At 38.8% G+C, this 20117-nt stretch overlaps 2 protein-coding genes across 2 annotated transcripts; both read right to left on the bottom strand.

Moving 5' to 3' along the window:
- Positions 1 to 928: 928 nt before the first annotated feature.
- Positions 929 to 7801, bottom strand: trabd (TraB domain containing). The gene is made up of 10 exons (XM_086074944.1): positions 7698 to 7801; positions 7231 to 7271; positions 7058 to 7124; positions 5502 to 5668; positions 5213 to 5353; positions 4614 to 4724; positions 4366 to 4505; positions 3641 to 3813; positions 2807 to 2903; positions 929 to 2461 (listed from the first exon to the last, which is right to left on the bottom strand). The coding sequence occupies exons 2-10, from the start codon at positions 7252 to 7254 to the stop codon at positions 2290 to 2292; spliced, it is 1092 nt and encodes a 363-aa protein (XP_085931070.1). The 5' UTR covers positions 7255 to 7271; positions 7698 to 7801; the 3' UTR covers positions 929 to 2289.
- A 591-nt stretch (positions 7802 to 8392) lies between these two features.
- panx2 (pannexin 2) lies at positions 8393 to 18260 on the bottom strand. The gene is made up of 6 exons (XM_086074805.1): positions 18128 to 18260; positions 16189 to 16792; positions 12696 to 13810; positions 12416 to 12551; positions 11636 to 11821; positions 8393 to 10193 (listed from the first exon to the last, which is right to left on the bottom strand). The coding sequence occupies exons 2-6, from the start codon at positions 16415 to 16417 to the stop codon at positions 9874 to 9876; spliced, it is 1986 nt and encodes a 661-aa protein (XP_085930931.1). The 5' UTR covers positions 16418 to 16792; positions 18128 to 18260; the 3' UTR covers positions 8393 to 9873.
- Between the last annotated feature and the right edge of the window lie 1857 nt (positions 18261 to 20117).

The following is a 20117-nucleotide window of genomic DNA, read 5'->3' as shown; positions in this document are numbered from 1 at the left end:
CCCACTCATCTACAATCTGTGACCCGATGGTCTTAACTGGTTTCAACTATATAGTGTGTACCAGAGTGCAGGTACATAGGAAGACGCCAGGACAGGACAGGTCACAACGGGCTAGCTCAAGGCACTAATCTAATCATCAAAAGCCCAATTCTAACACTTTGTTCATGTTTAGCTATGTCAGAATTTCTATTCCGTCTACTTTTGGGTCAGCATATTTGTGAATTGTAAATTACAGCTGGCATCCCTTCTCCCTTTAATCAAACCTAGCTAATGTAACATTTTCTTTTTAACTGACACTTAATACCTTCAAATTACAGCTGTAAAGAGAGCTTAAATATATATATAATCATTCAGGCTATTTATCCTCATCGCAATGGTTCTTTGCCTTGGTCAAATGATATACATACATCAGCCCTTCTCAAATAGAGGGCCAATTTGTCTCAAAATTATTTTATCAATTACAAATATTTTTATTCTTCTGCCAGTGACATACAGTAACAGAACAATTAAATGCTATTCAATTAGATGGTAAAAGTTACGTGGGTATCCACCTGTTGAAATTAAGCAGAATTAGTCATGGCTTCCTGTGAGCATATCAGCTAATTGTTCAATTAGACTGACCCATGTTTCACATTAGTAAATTTGTGAGAAAAATGAGATGAGATCATTGCCTCAATATATAGTGACATGTTTGGTGATGTGCCAAGAGATTTTTCTCATGTAAAACACTGCTGCAGCAGTGGGAAACACTTGCCATTTTAAACAAATTAATTGGTCAGACAGAGCATTACTGTCATTCAGTACCTAAAGCAAATATTACTTTTTTTATTTGGAAAAATAAATCAAATTTAGATTTAATGCTGGGTTTGCAGTGACTTGTTAACGAGAGAATAAAAACAGACATCTTCTCTGTGAAGTTCACAGAAAATTACATTATAGCATTTGATTGTAATGTAATTCATGTAAACATCAATTGAAAGACAATGACACCTTTCGTGTGCAGAACAACTTCAAGGTCCAATGACATTCTACAAAAAGGCATTGTTATTGCTTAATCAACATACTGTAAATGGTAATTTTGCTAATTAATTCTTTAAGACCAATTTCTAAGTGGCATCACCTGCATTATGAATACAATTCATTGTTGGTTGATAGAGAATCATGATACGTAGGCAAGTTTGCAGTCTACTGAGAAGCGATTAAACAGTACTGAAGATTTTACACATTTAAAGACAATTACAGCTGGAAGGGAATATATGCATTACAAAGAGCTGGTGAAGTAAATGTTAGATGCTGTATTGTGAAGGCTTTAAAGATGACTTACTCTACACATAAAATAAGTCAAGAATGAACTTTAACCAGAGTTTGAGGTCCAATTGATTGATGGCAAAATCTGGGCACGTTGTAATCCTGCAGGTTTGTGACAATTGATGAGTATTACTCACCCTGAGAAACGTAAGCCTTCCCTGCAATGAGTCTCAAATGAACCTAGATGCCATGTATTGGAATCGATGTACTATCCCCATATTGAAAGTCTACATTTAAAATAACCATTTACAAAATATGCCTTACAACTTTATACATTTGCACTAACCATTAAGGGGTAATAAAGTACGTCAAAAATGCATATACACTTGCTGATGCATTGAGAGGCACTTGTTAGCAGAGGCAAGACTGCGAACATGGACATTTTGTTATGACAACTTAAGTCTCCAAATACATGCCAATGTCGAGTTGGTAAGAATTTAATCACACAACTCACTCTACCAATACTGTTTAAAAAAAAAGTTGCAAAAAAAACCCCATGTATAGTCATATTATATTATTTGGTATTAGCGTCGACTGTCATTCCCATTGCATTTGTTTTTAAATGTATATAAAATGATTGCCAACCAAAAACTGGCACAAGAATGGAGAAAGGAAAGAGGAGAAGAAAGTCTTATGAAAATGTTGCCGGGACATTTGTTTGAAGATTCGACTAACCATAAAATTAAATTTTCTTAGCTTTTGAAAGGAATATAAATGTTGAAGCATTACAAACACAGTATTGGTATTTTTAAACCTTAAAATTAAAAGCCTTTCCACAAAATTCCAAGCAATCGTGTGTAGGTTTCTTTGGCTGTAAGGCCGTACAATGTCCGTTGGGGCACCACATCTTGCCCTGAGGTCCTTATTGGCTGAGCGAACCTTCCTTTCAGACGCATCTCCTTTTAAGGCCACTGGGAAAAGATGCACTGTTTCATGAAGCAACTGTGTCAGTCAGTGATGGCTTTCAGATGACCTGTGAGGTCAAGCAGGAGATGGTCGTAGATTGTCCACAACTGATTGGACTGCAGATGAAGACAAAAGGGCTCGAACTAAAGTGCGTCCAGCACGGTAGCAGACGTACCCCAGCATGCCCATCACGACACCTTTAACAACAGTGTGCAAAACCCAGCCAAACTTAGAGGGGGGCGCAACACTGCAACAGAAGAAGAGAAATAAATTAGTTCCCATATTCTGAAAAGGTAAATGTGAGGCCAGAATTGAATGTAGTTTCTGCCATGAGAGACAGAAGTCTCGCTTCCATGCATTGTGCAAGCAATAATATAAAGATACAACTAAAAGTAGCGAGTGGAATGTAGCTTAATGTAATGTAATACAGGTATCATTTAATTTTGAAACAAATACACTTGGATAAGTAACATGTTTGTTACATTAAAACTACTAGTACAATTAATCCAAAAAGTCACTTAAGTAAATGTAACAGTAAATATGGCACATTACTACCAACCTCTGCTCTTATTTAATGAAAAGATAAACGTACCTCATAATTTCACTGATGTTGAGATGCTTCTCCCAGTTTCTTTCAATGCCAGGCACATGACCCATTCCGACAACTCCCACCACAACAGCAGGCACTTCTACAAGAGTGCACGGTATGTCATTGAACATAGATGACACATGACTGAATCATAAATGAAGAAATATATTGGAATACTGCAGTTACTTAAGTCTCATCAATGAGATGCTATTTAAGTATTTCTGGTATGAAATCGGAAAAGCCTTATTTCCCACCTTTCTTGAATGCAGCATAAGTGCCTCCTTTAATTTTTTTTTCAACAGAATGGTTTTAACAATTTTTTTAAACAACATTTACAGATTTAATGATGTGCCGTCTTATGACGTCACTTTTATTTATTTATTTATTTATTTTTAACACTTTATGGAGCAAGGAAATTACAAATATTCAACCAGTCAGTCAGGGCGGAGCTAACTAAACAGTTTGAGCCACGGAAACACGGTGAGTCTGTTGAAAAGTTAAAAAGATGTACTCCACATAGAAATTTGTCAAATGGGTGCAGTACCACATGTCCCCCAGCAGATGGCACACTCCCTGGATGGTTGAGTTTTGGTCAGTTTGTAATTTTCGGTATTTAAAAAAGTGTTAAAACAGTAAGCGTGCTGTCATAAAATGGCACATCATTAAAACCACCAAATATATAGTTTAACAAAAGAACAAAAAGCTTAGAGGTCGAGAATCCGTCCAGCTGGAGGTCAAACGTTAAGGTCCACCTCACGTTGAGCCACTCTTCGAAATGCACTCTGAAGCCAGGGCTTACTATACGCAGTCATGCTCATTACACAGTGTAAAACCTACTCTGGGCATTAGGAGGAGCCTCCACACAGCATGCAGCCTGGCGCAGTGTGTGCGTGAGGTAGATGTCTCTCTCAGCCACGATCGTCTGGTGAAGAGCTGGAAACTCTCCAATCATCTCTGACATGGTCTGTTCCAGCAGGTCCTTCTGTTTACACTTCTCTACATCCTCTTTGCTGAAATGTGGCACCAAGTGCAGCATGATGAGTTCAGTGTCACATACGAATGATAGTTTTCTTCATCGTGTACAGTTTTGTGGTTCTTGTGAACATTCAGTGACAAAAAAAAGGGGAACAAGATGGGCTTGATAAAATCCCTACAAGCTTTCAAAAGTTTCATTTAGTTTGTGCACTGCACACATTTAAACTACACTTACTATCTTCTCCTAAAATAGCTTCAATGAGTATACAGTAAATAAGGCTCCTAATTACTATGCAAAACGTAACCTAATTACGCTTCATTCGTCATTCAGAGCCATTTGATTCTATGCATGTTTACAGCATGCGATATGTCACGTTACGTTCAGGGAAGAGTTATTAACCATTTCATACAATAGCTGGTTTGTTTTTAATAAAACCTGCATTGCTTTAACCATGTTAAAAGAGTACGTAGTTAAGGAGGAAATGCATAAATAACTTATGGCTGTGATACAACACCAAAACAACAAAGAATAAATCTTGCATCTCTATTATTTCTAAATAAAAAAACAAAAAAAGTGTGTAAGGCACCTGATTGGGTCAGAAAGGAAGCAAAGACCCCAGGCGAGACGGGCCTTCTGCCACAGGCTGAGAGCAGCAATTGCCCTCTTGAACGTCACAGGGATGGGCCTGTCTCCAAGATGAAACTTACAGAACGGCACACGTCGAGCCTGTGCAAAAAAACAAAACAAAAAACACACAAAAATACAAGATTCATTGCCAGGGGCATCAAAATCAAAATGGTTTAGTGTGGGGTAATATAGTGACAATCTTTTTACCTCTTTGAAGGCTTCCCTGAACTCCCCACCAGGAGCCATGCCGAGCTGCTCAGTGATGTGAGCGGAAACTTTGAGCAGAAGAATCTGCATCAGGCCAGACATCACACCATTCTGACAAACAGAGGAACAAACTCAAGTGATATGCCACCTTCAACTGGCAGCACATTTGCAAAAGCTGCTTTTATCAAATTGACATTGTGTGTGAATACTGCATTTGCACTAGTACTGTACCTTGATTGTTGTATGCAGTACAGTACACACATTTATCATTGCTTATATTCTTTATTGTTATAACACTAAAGCCTAACGTGGCTATGGAGATGGTAATCGCTACATAAATAATACAAAATCATACAAAGACAACAGTCTTAAACTGCCAAAGAATTCTGCTGAGAAGAGAACTTTGACATCAAGGAGTGCATATTGTTACGTGTTCTTTTCTTGCCAAACAGCTGTACATTGCAAAAAGGTGACATGGAAATGAGAAAAGGCACGTTTTGTTTTTACAAATGTGTGCTGTCACTGAATAAAACCATACAACGTATGGGAAAATGGCCTATAAACTTTATGGATTCTCTTTTGCTCTATGAAAGTCTCACCTGTTTGATAGCCTGCTGGACTTTTTCAAGGTTGATCTCTTTGGCTTCCCTCAGCAATGTATTCTCATCCATCTTCAGCATGGAAACCCTGTACTGGCACAACTCCACCACAACCACATCCGGTTGCACAGCACGGATCGTCTGTAGCAGTGTACAAAAGAGTGAGTAACAATACAGATAGACCAAGAGGAAAGAATGGAAATGTTCACTGACATAGGAAATTAATATAGTACACAGAAAAAGAGAAAATGATGGCTTGCAAATTCTCAAAGTGAAACGGGCGGCTCACCGAAGCCACATCTCTTTTGCTGCTGTCACTAAAGTGGGCAGTGCCCACCAAGTACAGAAGGCTGCCATCAGGGGAAATAAGACGGGTCACTGTCTCTGGTAGTTCAGGTGATGACTGGCGACGCTGGGCTCTATATTGCCAAAGTAGTTCCATTGCTTCACTGTCAGCTGGAAAAAGATGACTGACAGTTAACAGAAAGCGTGAATGTCTCACCATATTTTCATTTTATTTATTCACTATCCTCATTAAATCCTCAAGGGAACATTAAACGCTCACATATGCCACATAATGTATGTACTGTATATGTCAGAGCAGAACTCACATGTGCAGGAATGCAAGCCATGAATTTATTTTCAGAGTTCTCAAAGCTTCATTTGAATGAAGAACAAATACAGTTTTGAGTCAGACCTCAGGGATGCTAAAATAACCTCAAAATACATTTTAAAATTTGAGGTATCTTCACAGTTCACACTTTATATAAATGTCCTCCTGGTGGATTTGCAAACAGAATCTGAAGCTGTACTTGCTTGTCATGCTTTGTCAAAATTGGCTTGTTACTTTGCTCAACCTCAGTGGGTGATTTTACATTTCCTGGTTTAGTTAAAAATGGTATTAAAACAGTCCTCTCCACTGTGCTGTTCATATTTTGTTTGACATCAAGAGACCAGGACCACACCTAATTTTTTTTTATTATCAATCACCATTGAAACAGGAAGTGGCCACTGAGTATATAGTGTCACAGTGTCATGACAGTGACAATTTTGTATTTTGACTTTTTACTTTTGCAACTAAGTACTAGTATGTACGTGCTTTTGTACTAGAATTAAATTTGGTAATTGGACCAGAGATTTTTTTTTTAAAAAGAAGTATCTGTGCCAAGTTTACGCCAGCCTTCAATAGACATTGTTTGCATCACTCAAACTGTGTGTGGCTATTAGCGCTGGCGTTATTGAATGACACATTGTTTATCAATGAGTCTCATTTGCATAGAGGTGGGCAATTTCTCTGCAAAATATATGCATATTACCTTTTTAAAAGTTTATATACACCGGGGTGCAATCGGGTTGGCATCGCAGTTTGTAATGAATTTCCCCACCTGCGCGTGCCTTGTGGATGAGACGCTCCAGATTGGTCCATTTATAAGTTAGCGCTGCGCAAAAGCCATGCAAACCTTTAGTGGATGGCTTTGGAGCAATCCGCGTGAAATCAATAGAACTAGAAATACCACCTATTTTGGTTATACAGAAATATTTAGTCTAGAATTTCACAACTATAGTAAAACCAAAATTTTAATGTAAAACGTTTTGCAACCGACGGGTGTTACTGTGCCAATCAATAATAATAACCATAATAATAACCAAAAGTGCTGTATACTAATATAACTGCAAGTTTGTCAAAATGATAATGTACTGTATCTTCTGGTAGATGGACAAGGTGCTGTGCATTTTGTAAAGGAGAAACAATTGCATAATCAGTTTCTGGGTCACAAAACAAAACTACAAACCAGCAATCACAGATGACAAATTTATAAGGGAGGTTAAAAAGTCAAATCTTACAAAGTCCTGGAGGACGAGGTGGTAGTGCCTCTTCTGAAGGATCCTCTAGTGGTCCTACAGACTCGTCCTGTGACCATTAGGAGAGAGATTAAATCTAGATAGTCACAGGTCTTTCCAGTTTGACAGCAAGTGTGTGCGTGTTTATATGTTTATATACATATATGTACACAAACCTCAGAATTGGTGTCTTGGTCCATACTCGAAGCTTTCCAAGCTGAACGTGACAAGACAACAAAATGAAATTTAACAGCAAACGTTGTAAAAGTTGAGTCAGTCAGTCAAGTCTGCCTGCTGACGTCGCATAACAGCAATGTTGACGTGTGTACTCAGCTAACAGCCTTTGACTTTTTGCGTAATGTTACCATAAGGTAATTTACTGAAGTAATGGTCACGCCAAGGATCTCATCAGCTCAAAACACGAAGATAGCCGAACGAACTACTGTAGTAAGCTAGCTAAACACTCAAGCGTTTTCTCGGTTTCAGTAGAAGAATGATAATAGTGACGCTAACACCAGCTGGTATGCTAGCAAGTTCAAAATGTCAGGTTATTCCACGAGAATGAACGAGTATTTAAAACAAAGTCATTACCAATACAATCATTATTACTAGAAGACACATTTACTAAACAAAATTCACTTACTGATTAAATCAAGCGTCAGTTGTCACCACTTTCTGAGCAGTGCCTGTTTTGTCGTGCGCAATGCATTATGGGCAAAGTAGTCATTTATGGATCACCAAAATGTGACGTGTATTCCAGTGGTTCTCAAATAGGGATACGTGAAGGCACTCCAAGAGGGTACGTGAGGTTTTAAAATATATTTAAAAGTATAGTATGTGTAAATATTTAAAAAAATATATAACATCATAAAATGAATTTTATATTCAGTAAGCTATTCTTTTCAATGTCCTAAAAAACAGCATCTCTCCCATACCAGAATGATTCAACCAACTTGTCATATGCCACTTAGAGTCACCATTACATAAAAAAAAAAAAAAAACTTTTCAAAACTTAAAATACAAAAATAAATTATTATAATTTTTTTGTTAGAGCTTTACTATGATCCCAAAAGACACTTATGTGCACAAATCTTTATAATTAAATTATTTCTTCCTTTTTGTAGTTATATCTTTTTATTTCCAAATAGAGAGACCACGTAAATACAAATAGAGTTCAAGAGTTGAATAAATCAGACAATGATGGCAGAGCACTCGTTTTTGTGTGTGTTAATTTTCTTTCTTTCAACCAGAAAAGCTTTGCGCTGGTTAGGGGGTACTTTGTTGAAAACAAATATTTTACATGGGGTATGTCACTGAAAAAAGGTTGAAAACCGCTGGTGTATTCAATCATTTTAATTTATTTTCATTTCTAGCAATTTACAGTCACCAATATGATTACTTATCCACACAGATCCTAATACCTGCCATATAATTAATTCCGTACCACAGTCCTAATGTGAATTGTACACACGGCAGCATGAGTGGCTTTTGAACTTGGTAAATGTGTGCGACAAGTCTTATTAATTAAAGTGCTTCTCGATTCGTATTATCCAATGTTATTGATAAAACTGAGAACTCATTTCACACAAGTTTTAATGAGCTAAACGTAGGATTTATGTTTTCAATAATAGAGGTCATGTCATACTCCTGTTCTCATATTAACATGTACTCTATGAGGCTTTTATTATTATTATTATTATTATTATTTCCTCATTGTACTTGATGTAAAGTGCTAATGTAGGCTTACTGGTACTTTACTATACTACAAATTATAAGTGAAACTTTCATTATTCTCTTCCTTCTCTATTCCTTATTCGGTGATATGGTGATTGTTTATATGATGTGAAAAAGAAACAAATTTAGAAGACATGTACAGTATACTATGACCTTCTTTCTTTTCCCCCCACTTCATATCATTCCTACTCGGAGTAAGCAAACAAATGTACCAGTGACCCATGTGATCTACATTCACCATTTAGTAATTCCTTTTAAATACACCCACAAAACGTAACTTCTGTGGACGTGCTGCATCAATAACTTTACATATTAAGTTCCTCTGAAAATGACGTGTTGTGCAGTTGGCTCCTTTGCTGTCCCTCAATACATGATCTATCATTTATGGCGTGCAAATATACTTGTATCAAGTGTTCAAATGTGATCCTTAGTTGTGAAGAAATGTCGATGACAAAGCCATGTTGCACTTTACAGCTTAAACACTTCACAAGCACATCATCATCATCAAATACAGTGACTGTGACATATGATGTGGTAAGCGCATACATTATTGCCACAAATATAATGTGATCTTTTGCATATTTACTTCTGCAGATCGAAGATTGTATTGCGTGAACTACCTGTCTACTTGGCTATTGTAGTAAAGGGACAAAGCGATATATGAATTCAATTTTTTTTTTTTTTAAAGAAACAATGCAGTCCCCTTTGCTGCATGTGTTTTTTTTTTTTTAAAGAAAAATCACTCACCCTTTATAGTCATTCATCCAATCATTCTGTTTCACCCCTGCTCTGTAGCACCCTGTTGAATTTGATCACTGCTGGTTTCATTGGTGGGTGATGAATTGTACACAGTCATCCTGAGATATGAATGCGACATCGGTTCTTACAGTAAGACTCTGCTTAACATCGCCACATAGACAAACTTGTCTCAAAGTCAATTCTATAGTACAGTACTACCGCACTCAAACGAGCCAGCATATAAAAGTGTGTGACTTCATGAGAGTAGACATGATTGACGAAGTGGTCATGTGTGCCGAGAACAGTGTTGACTAGAACAGAATCACGAAGGAAATCCATCTCTTCCTTTAGCATTCCCCTGCAGCGATGAGTTCCCCTGGTCTCCCTGCCAGCTTGTCTCTACGGTTTTCCTCGTCCTCTTCTTCCTCAAAGAGAGTATGATGAATACTCAGCAGCTGGTGTGTCGGGGCTCTGGTGAGTGTTGGTGGCTGAGACTCAAGATTCTCCACTTGTGTGATGGGCTCCCTGGGAGTGGGAGAGGGTTTGGGACTGAGGGGATCTTCACTGGATGGTGGGTTGGGGCTACCACCGTTTACGTATGTGCTGGTAGGCAGGGTCACCGTTGAAAAGGCAGTGGTGGTCGATTCTGGAGAGCAAACCTTGTTCTCTGGAAAACAAATGCAATACAATGTTGAGCGTAAATTAACTCCAAATGAGTAAAAAAAAAAAATTCTAGTGTTTCCTCAGAGAGAGCCCTCTGCGTCAGAAGCAGTGTTGGTCTTGACAGTAAATTTGAATTTAGTTTTAGTTATAGTCTTTTGACAAAAATTAAGTTTTAGTCATAATTTAGTCATCTCGTATTTTAGTTTTAATCCAATTTTAGTCGATGAAAAAAAGAGCAATTTTAGTCGACAAAATTGACAGTTTAGTCGATATTTTCCTTCAGCATCCATTTCAACTTTTATACAGAAAATTAAAACACACCTATTTGTAACTGTAGTTTAACACGCAAGACACATTTATTAGGCCTACAACAGTGTCTTTATTGATTGTTTCAATGAAACATGTTGAACTGACAATATTATAACTTAGTTTTCACCTACTGTAAATTAAAAACCGTGCATAATTGTTTGCGATTAATCTTACAGCTGCACAATGATTGTAAATAACTGAAGTTTCTGAGTGGTTCGTTTCTCCCACCCGCGTTTCATTCCTTCTGATTAGATTGTGTGAATTTTCGTCACAGTGCTGTTTTCATTTTCGTGTTAGTCGTTGACGAAATTGTCCGTCAATTTTAGTCACAGTTATAGTCTCAATGAATGGCTTCTATTTTAGTTTTCGTTTCATTTTCATCTGCAACATTTTTTTGTGACGAAAAATATGACCAAAAAAATGTCACAGACGAAATTATCACTCGGCAGAAGATGGGGTTGGGCTTGCGGCCGCAGCTTTTGGCCATCTCCTGGCGCAGACGGCCCCCTGAGATTGCATTTTCGTCGCCAGGTTTCCCTGTGCTGAGCCTTAAGGGCCTTAGATCACCTGTATGCTTTGTTTTGAATGTTTGTTTTAAGCACTTCCTTTTTGTGGGTCAGTATTGGGGATTTGTTTTTAAACTAAGTAGAGCACTTTGAGTTGAATTTATTTTTTGGGGTATAAAAAGTGCTATACAAAGATTGATTGATTGATCCCATGACAGCAGGTAATGTCAGATATTGTAACCAGTAGACATACGGCCCCGTATATACATTTTCTATACTGCTTTCCTAATTGTAACAATCCTGTGCTGTCCAGCGACACCTGGGCTTCAAACACCGGCAGGCACCGTTTCACCGGTTGAGAGTCAAATGAAGTAACTGCCTTTGTTACACGAAAATGGCAATTCCCTATTAATTACTTCTCTGTCGACGAGTACATCAAACCTCTTCAAGGCCCACTGGATGATTAATCCAAACTGCATTGTTTGACGATGGAAATAGGGATTAATGGTCTTTGTACTAGCTTTTGCAAACAGTTGTCCAGGCCTATCATGAGAGTGCGGATTTAAGAGTTTTACTTTTCACATCCTGAGATGGTAGCTAAGCATATAGAAAGTGACTCGAATAATCTTACCTGTAACTGCACTAGAAACATGAACAATAGTGTGTGTGCCTTCAAGATATACTGTATCCATGTTGTGCTCTGAGGGAAGAGGGTCTGTGGTCGTGATCTCCACTTTTGGTTTACGAATGGTCAGCATGTATGGGTGAACATCCAGGGAGAAGTTGCGAGTGTGCTTTTTCTCAATCCCACTTAAATCTACAAGGACACGAAGACATTGATAAGATCTTACAAACGTTGTACTCAGGGATACAGACAGCATTTCAATAATCTTTTTCCTTCTGTTCTATAGATAAACGAGGCCGACGTGATCCACTTTCTCAAAAGCCCTCTTAATCTCTTGAAGTAGAAAGCCAATCTCATAGTGGGATGCATAGAGAAGCGAACTCCGAGCCCAAAGTAAGGATAAAGGACAGGAGCTGAGGCTGGACTCTGAACTGTGTTTAATTTGTATGAAAATATCCATGTATCCATTTTCCATAACAGGGTGATCCAAGCTGCTTTGGGCAGGAGGTGGTCTACACCTTAGACCAGTCCACAGTCAAACACAAGGCACACTCGCATTCACATTCACTCTTTTGGACAACCTGGAGACTTTAATGAACATCACATGAATGTTTTTGGAATGCTGGAGTACTCACAGAAAGCCTAGACAAGCACGGGAAGAACATGCAAGCCCAAGCTGAGAATCAAACCCAGAACTTCTTAACTGTAAGACAGACTTACCCGCTACCCACCGTACCGCCCTGTCTGAAAATAGGAATGCAAAACATGTGAAGAAAATTGAAATACCTTTTGTTGCAGGATATTGTGTGCTCTTGGTATCCAGAAGCGGCGCAATAAAACTGTCTGCTACCGTCTTTCGTCTGAGCGGTTTGGGTTTTTCAGGCTTGGCATTATTTTCCAAACGTGTCAGAGTAAGAGGTTCCTTCACAGAAGAAAAACAATAGCCATTATTTACATCATATAGCGATGTTTAATGCACTGTTGATGTTTTTTTGTTACTTAAATCCCTATTTGTGAACTACTTTCAAGTTTCTCAGCGTTGTTAAACATACAATTCCCAACTTACTTTAAAAGACTGCGGAAGAGGATTGGAGGTTGGGATCCATTTAATCTTCTTGCGGGGTCGTTTGATGACAAGCGGCTCCGTAGGCATCTCTCCCACTCCAAGATCCGAGGGATCCATGTTTGGGTCTATTGTTTGGATCCCAGAGTCCCTCACAGTGGGTGTTGCATCATGGTTGGACTGTGCAAGAGCGGCCAACAGCTGCCGGACCACATTATCATACATGAGGTCGCTCTCATTGGTGATGAAGTCCAGCCTGTTGAGGGACTTGATGTGGTCTCTGTTCTCATTACAAAACATGGCCAGGATGTTGATGTCGCAAAACTGAGACTTCTGCCAACGACGCCGTGTCTTGATACCCACTTTATGCAACTTGTCAAATACAAAGTTGGACTTTCGCACCACAAATAAATGCAGCAAATTAAGCAGGATAATAAGGTTTATGGTGCAGAGCAGAGCGATATCGACTGCTGCCATGATTCGTTGCAGCTGCACAGCAGGCAGCTTACAGTTGACCCGAAGCTTGAGCTCTGAATAGCTGCTGATGTCCGGGAGCTCACCAAGAGCGCAGGTAAATTCATTTTGTCTTTGTCGGGCATAGTAAGCGCTCAGGTAGGAAATGGGGATTGAGCTGAGGCAGATGATAGCCAGATGGCGTGCCAAGTAAATCTTTGCCAAAAAGTTACTTTGGCCTCGTCTTTCTAAATATTTCTCAAAGAGGTTTTGTTCAGGACTCTTCTCTTTCTCTGCATTCTCTATGATCTCTCTCCTCTCCCGCTCAGTGATGCCGGGTCCTTTGGATTGAATCTGCTTCTCAATCTTTGGGGCACGGCCCTCAGCAGCTCGATGATAACAGTTATCAATCTCTTGAAGCAGGAAATTGAGTTCTGACGTAAGCCGAGTAGAGGCAAGAAACTCCCAGCCCAGAGCGGGGATGTACATGATACCAGTGAAGGCCAGAAGGGCGTAAGGTAGAAACTTGTGCTCAAATAGTGAAGGCCAGAGGTGAGACTCCACACCAGGTGTAGCATCACGCAGCTCCGTCCAGCAGTAGCCTCTTGCGTACAGTGCCTGGTCCCGGGTGAAGTTGTGTGGTGTGTAACAGTATATGGACTCCTCTGAGGATAGAAAACCAAATAGGGAACACTTACAATTGCCTTCGATAACTGACATTCATAGTATTTCTACTTTTATTTTACTGCATCCATCCATTAAAACCTCTTGTTCTTATTAGGGTCACAGTTGAGCTGGAGCCCATCCTAGCTAACTTTGGGCAAGACCCTGGACTGGTCGCCAACCAATCCCAGTATTTTACTACCGGTATATGTAATTTAAATGTGTGAAGAGTGTAATTTTGTCATTGAGGTTATCACTCCAGACTATGGCACATATTTTACAGTGCTTGTCTTTATACATGTAAAAATGCCATCGTATTTGAACATTTTCTAAAATGCCTCCAATGCATCGTCAAAATGCGAGTGTTACTGTATGTCAGTTATGAATATGGAGGCGGAACAGATGACGCCAACGCAGCTGCCTATCACCTACCTGTTCATTGTTATTTTGTGATTGGTAGGGCTGGGTTTAAAAAAAAAAAGAATAAGCAATATTGAATCGATTTTCCTTTTTAAGCCCGATTCACAAAACCATGAATTGATTATTTTAATATCTTGTTTTCCCATAAATTCACACGAAAATAGAGCTTTAAAGGATTTTTTTTGTGTCGAACTGTTTTCCTGAAATGTACTGTTCACATGAATTAAAAAGTTGTATCTTACATTTATGAAAGACCTGACTTATTGCACTTTAAGACTATTCAAAATCTTTTAAACTCATATTAACAATTATAAAATTTGAATTGCGAAAATATTTTCATCTCATCCTTGCTGATGTTAATGTTTGAGTAACACTGTAGTGATTATATCACGTGTTACTTTCATTAATAAACTATAGCATTTTACCAGTTACTGCCTCTGCAAAATTTACATTGGAATTTAAAATTTGTGGAGTTTTATCATGTCCTTGACATTTAAGAAGAATTGATGTTCCATAATTAATCGACATCGGATCGAACTGAAGCGAATCGAGCCAGGAAAAATCTAAATAGAATCAAACGGAACTCTTGTGAATCGAAATCGAATCGATTGAGGAAATTAGAATCAATATCCAGCCCTAGTGATTCGGCGGATCAGTTAAACATCAGTATATACACTTCGTCTTCAAATTATCCAGCTCAGATTGCACACAGATTAGTGGTTGGCGTATCGATCCAAATATCGATATTATCGATAACAAACCAGTATCGACATTGGGTCTATAATATACTATAATATCGATCTAGTAGTTTAGTTTCAGTTTGGCTCTTTTATGCACTGCTGCGGTTTGGTCAAACAGATAACAGGCATAGCACAGTAGCCAAAGGCAGACTTGCTCCCGCTCTCCCTCCTCCCCTCCTGTGTTTCGATCGTGTGCAGTCACGTGATTTAGCATCTCATCTTTGTAGAAGATTGCATGAACACATACAGTATTGTACTTGAAAAGAAAATATATACATATTTTTGCTATGTTGTTTTATGTTTTATATTTGATGTTGCATGGCAATCTTTAACATCTTGTTTTTTAAAAAGAAGCGATGAAGGCAGAAGTTTTTGTTATTTTTTTGTAATTGTAGTTTCCTAAAAGTGCACTTTGTTTAAGAAAGTAAAAAAAGATATGTATATTTTGTTATGGTTGTTGATAAAGTATTTTCTATTTATCAATAAACTTTGATAAAAAAAAAGCAAACAAAAACACTTAAAGGTTGAAAATTGATTGTGAATATTTAATACAGCTACATTAATTAAAAAAAATAACAATTATATACCATCATTTTCAAATGGTATTAATATCGGTATCGGCGATACTGACCCTGTATTTACTTGGTATCGGATCGATACCAACATTTGTAGTATCGCACACCACTAACAGAGTAGATACATTTGGAAGTAAACTAGGACAAGATCATCATTATTTCAATATATATGTTTATGACATTTCAGGTGGTGTGCTGTAATATTTTTTTCAATACAAAATAAGATCCTAGGAAACACGGTTCTACAATGCCCATCCATGTTGACTTTGGCCAATTGGTGTAATTACACCGCGCTAGTGAAATAACCGAAGAATCCAGAGAATGTTGAAAACATAACAATCTCTAAACAAGAATGCTTGAGCCAAGATCTGAAAGACGTGCGAGCATCCTCATGTCAAGTCAAATTAATAGAAATAATGTTGCCCAAAGGCATTACAACAAAAACTCACCCAAGGTAGCTTATAAAACATAGCATGTTTTCTTCAAGAAGCCTGACTCAGCAGTGACCAAACATCACATTTAGTCTTTCTCCACAATCAAATGTTCCTCTCCTGGTGATTGGCCCAGGGTGTAGCCCAAAATCCCAATTCATGTTTTGTTACAAACTTGACCTAAAATATGTAAAGTAGTTCACAACACGCTCACCTGCAAAGTTCCTGGTGAAAACGAGGGTGACCAGCAGGACGGGGATGATCACCGTGCCTATGGTGACAACACGATCAAAGGGCAGCTCCAGTTTGAGCTGCACCATTAGACTGGCCAAGGCGCCGCCCCTTTCATCTTGCGACGAGCCCGGCAGGATGAGCTCCTTCAGTTTCTCACCAGCTAGTAAAGCTGTAGCCATGTCTAAGTTTTGGTCAAGGATGTTCTGCATCTGGGAAAGAAATGACACACACTACAAGCCCGTCTTGGTTCGAGGGGCGACCGCACTCTTGCATGTGAACTTAAATAACAATCGGTGGGCAACTTGAGCCTCAGTCGCCATTGATGAACAAGGATCGGGTCCTGTTGCGTGTTTCTTGCTTTTATTTCAAAATGTGATTTTGCTGCTTCTCAAAGCAGTTCCATGTTAAAGTAAATTTCCAGGAGCGCACTATTTTCTCTGCCTTTTCAGCTTACTTCTCTTCATTTTGTTGCAGCGCCACAGCCCTTGCTTCAGTTCACACTCTATGTGAGTGAAGGCCTAGTTTAGGATGTGTCCTTGAGATCCTGAGGGAGCTGGTAAAGAGACACCTTCCTTGCCGTCTTCCTGAAAGGCAACAAGAAAATGAAACAAGCTTTTTATGTGAGTGTCAAATGACAGAAAAAACGCTGAATAACAGAGCTGACATCTCACAAATACGCCATTAAGTACATCCACAAGAAATACTGCTGTTCCTATCAAATGTACATAAAATGTGCCCAATTGGAAAAGGATAACGATATCATGGTCTGACCAAACAAGTACTATATAAGAATATGCTTACATAAAAGGGATACAGTAAATCATCTGTAAAGAAAAAGGAGCCAAAAATCAGAACTAAAATGAGTTTTTTGCAAAATGTGCAATATTGTAGCGTCAGACCACTTTGCTACCATACAGAACGCCTACTGCTCATGTCCTCTGCAAAACAACATGCGAGATGAATTCTAGCATTTGCGATGACTTGACTCTTTCTGAGCATGTCTCTTCATGCATACATGATTTTCATGCATTTTTGAAACTGCTGCAGACTCTCTTGAAGGTTGTGCGCATGCCCTTTGTGTGGCAGCCTGTCCTTGTCTACCTGTCGTACCCTCTCGCTTTCCTCTTCATGTGTGAAGCCAATCCTATTTCTCTTAGCAGGGATGGAAAGTGCCTTTAATGGCTCAGAGATGAGAAGCTTGGGACTCTCCCCTGCATAGTCCCGCGGGACATCCACTTTGCCCAAATAACTTTTTCCACACCCCAAATGCTGTGTGAGGTGCAGGTCAAAGAAGCCATCATAACTTTGTTTAATTTCAATTTAAAGGGGCAGCATGGCATTTTAATCACTGGCGTCTCCGAGCCATTTGGCTCCAGTCCATTCGGACAGATTATGTCCCACAGTTGGATGACACTTTTCATTTTTAGATAGGGAAATCCCTCAGTTCTATCCTCCTGGATGTTCACTACTTCACTCAAATGACAAGCAAATTGTTTCATTCAGCGGAGTACGACTATGAGCAAGGAGGGAGGAACTTTAAATCCACTTGTCCTCAGGGTTACACGCTGACAATATGCAACGTTCATGTGGGTCCAAACCCACATTTATTGTAATTAGGTAAGCATCATGATGCCCTGTTAGCTGATGGGGCTTAGATGCATCTCAGTACATGACAGGTCCGGGAGAAATACACGTATAGAGCAATGCAGCTACAAAACATAAAAGTGCACCAACTAGCTGCGTGTGCGCGCGCGTGTATGAGTGTGTAATCTCTTCCTTTGTGAGCATGAGAGGAGCTGCTTCCGCGCGCGCTCTCTCTAAAGATGCTCAAAACATGATGCTACAATGTAACACATCGCGTCCCGGTGTGTACACGTCGGTACATGTTCGTGAAGAGCAAATAGATCAAATTCACCCACCTTGTCTGTAAGCATCTCTCAGCAGGGTTAATAATCTGCAGTGCGGGCGAGCAGTTTACAGCATGTAGCCGCGCACACCGGTTTGTTCCGCCTTTACCCCCACAAGCCCCCCCCCCCCCCATCCATCCCCCGCCCCTTCCTACCTCAGGCACCCCTCCCTCCCGTCATCTCCCCTCTCCTCTCCAGTCTCCATCTCCTTGTCTCATCTCACATTAACATTCTGTAGCTCATCACACAACAAGCTGGCGGACCTAATGGCGCTGGTAAGGAAGTGAATTGTAAGAGGTGATGCCAATTGATGACCAATTCCCAAATAATGACCAATTCCCTTTTGCGGTTGCCCATATTTCCGGTTTTCCACATTCATTGCGGTCACATTCAGTTCCGATCAGCATCTACGTACGCTACACTCATATATATATATTTTAATATGGTAAACCATCTAATGCAAGGCAGTAGGTGAACTGAACAGTATCAAAAAGTCTGCTTTTACAAGTGTCTCATAATGGCATTAACCTATCTATATATGCTAATATAGCATTTTCCATTAAAATTACTTGAAAATAATGGCAATTGCATGCCAATTTTCTTATTTCTAGTACCTGATAGTAAACTGGCCACAAGATGGTGGCCGATACTGGTATCGGACATCGTCGCAAGTACCAGTAAACCTACCTTAAAATAAAGGTCTGGCATCAACACCGATACCGATATGGTACCGGTACTTACTCATGGTGAGGTTATGATCAGGAAGCAGAAGTTAAAAGAATAGAAAGTTGCATAATGCAATTTTAAGGAAAAATGCCACATTGTGATACGTTTTTCTTTTAAATGACCTGTTATTGTTTTTTGGGAGAATTGTATATACTAGTGGTATCGGTATTGGTTATCGGTATCGGTAACTACTCGAGTTGAGTATAGGCCTACTCCTACTGGTATCAGTCTGAAAAAAAAGTGGTATCAAGCATTCATTATGATGATGATGATGATGATGATGATGATGATGATGATGATGATGATTACATACATGCATACATACATACATCTTCCGAACCACTTATTGCTCACATGGGTCACAGGACTATTCTTCTTCTTCTATTATTATTATTATTATTATTATTATTATTATTATTATTATTATTATTATTATTTATTTTTATTTATTTTCTTAATTATTATACATGATATTTCTCACAGTATCAAAATGTATAATTAGTCTTATTTCATCTGAAATAATTTTAAATATGGCAAACTGTTGCCATCACACCTTCAAGTCAGTGTTCTAAGCAAAATTATAACATTGCTGCCAAACAGTTATTAATCAAATTTGATCATTGCACTTTTTCAAGATGACTGGCCAGTTTATTGACAGGTTTCTCTATATGAGTCTGAACCAGCTATACATTATAGCACAGCAATGCCCAGCGCATGGCTGCCTTTCTATGAAAATATATTTTTGTAGAGAGGCACCGTATAGGGCCCTAAGTTTTTTTTTGCTGTTAGGGTGCAGTTTTCAAGAACTTTTGAGCTATTGAGCAGTGGTCACTGTACACTCTCACTTTGTCAATCAAAAGTTAGCATTATTATTTTTGTTCAAACAGAAATACAGCGCTTGTATTGGATAACATGGTACAAATGTCCCTAATGATGTGGCAGTTGAATTTATTGCCTGGATCACTTGCTTCTTTATTCTTTACTTAATATTATTGTACAGTATTTTGGGGGTGTCAGCCATAACCATTATTATACATTCACACTAAATGGATGCCTCAATGTAGCCATCATTTAGTATTCAGAACAGCATTTTGACCCTTAAATTATACAATCATGATCCATATTATACACCTGATACCTGGTTTTAAACCAGTGAAAACCTCAAGCAGTGGTTTAAAATGAAATATCGTAGAAACGTCTTGAGGAAAAGTAGCGTCAGCTGCTCAGATGATAGATTAATGCAGCGTCCATGCTGAACACCATAAAAATAGTTTTT

This window comes from Leptonotus elevatus, chromosome 4 (genome assembly GCF_054856555.1).
Source record: "Leptonotus elevatus isolate MCC_2025b chromosome 4, RoL_Lele_1.0, whole genome shotgun sequence".
Classification (NCBI taxonomy): Eukaryota; Metazoa; Chordata; class Actinopteri; order Syngnathiformes; family Syngnathidae; genus Leptonotus; species Leptonotus elevatus.
This window is presented reverse-complemented; position numbering and strand designations above follow the sequence as displayed.

What these genes read in the sequence shown, in the direction of transcription:
- trabd (XM_086074944.1), bottom strand. Translation starts at nt 7,254, where the DNA reads ATGGACCAAGACACCAATTCTGAG. An exon ending in TCCAGCAGGCTATCAAACAG is followed by an intron (nt 4,725 to 5,212) that starts GTGAGACTTTCA and finishes TCTGTTTGTCAG; the next exon opens with AATGGTGTGATGTCTGGCCT. An exon ending in GGCTCCTCCTAATGCCCAGA is followed by an intron (nt 2,904 to 3,640) that starts GTAGGTTTTACA and finishes GCACTCTTGTAG; the next exon opens with AAGTGCCTGCTGTTGTGGTG.
- panx2 (XM_086074805.1), bottom strand. Translation starts at nt 16,417, where the DNA reads ATGCAGAACATCCTTGACCAAAACTTAGACATGGCTACAGCTTTACTA. An exon ending in CTCTTCCGCAGTCTTTTAAA is followed by an intron (nt 12,552 to 12,695) that starts GTAAGTTGGGAA and finishes TCTTCTGTGAAG; the next exon opens with GAACCTCTTACTCTGACACG. An exon ending in TGTTTCTAGTGCAGTTACAG is followed by an intron (nt 10,194 to 11,635) that starts GTAAGATTATTC and finishes TTTGTTTTCCAG; the next exon opens with AGAACAAGGTTTGCTCTCCA.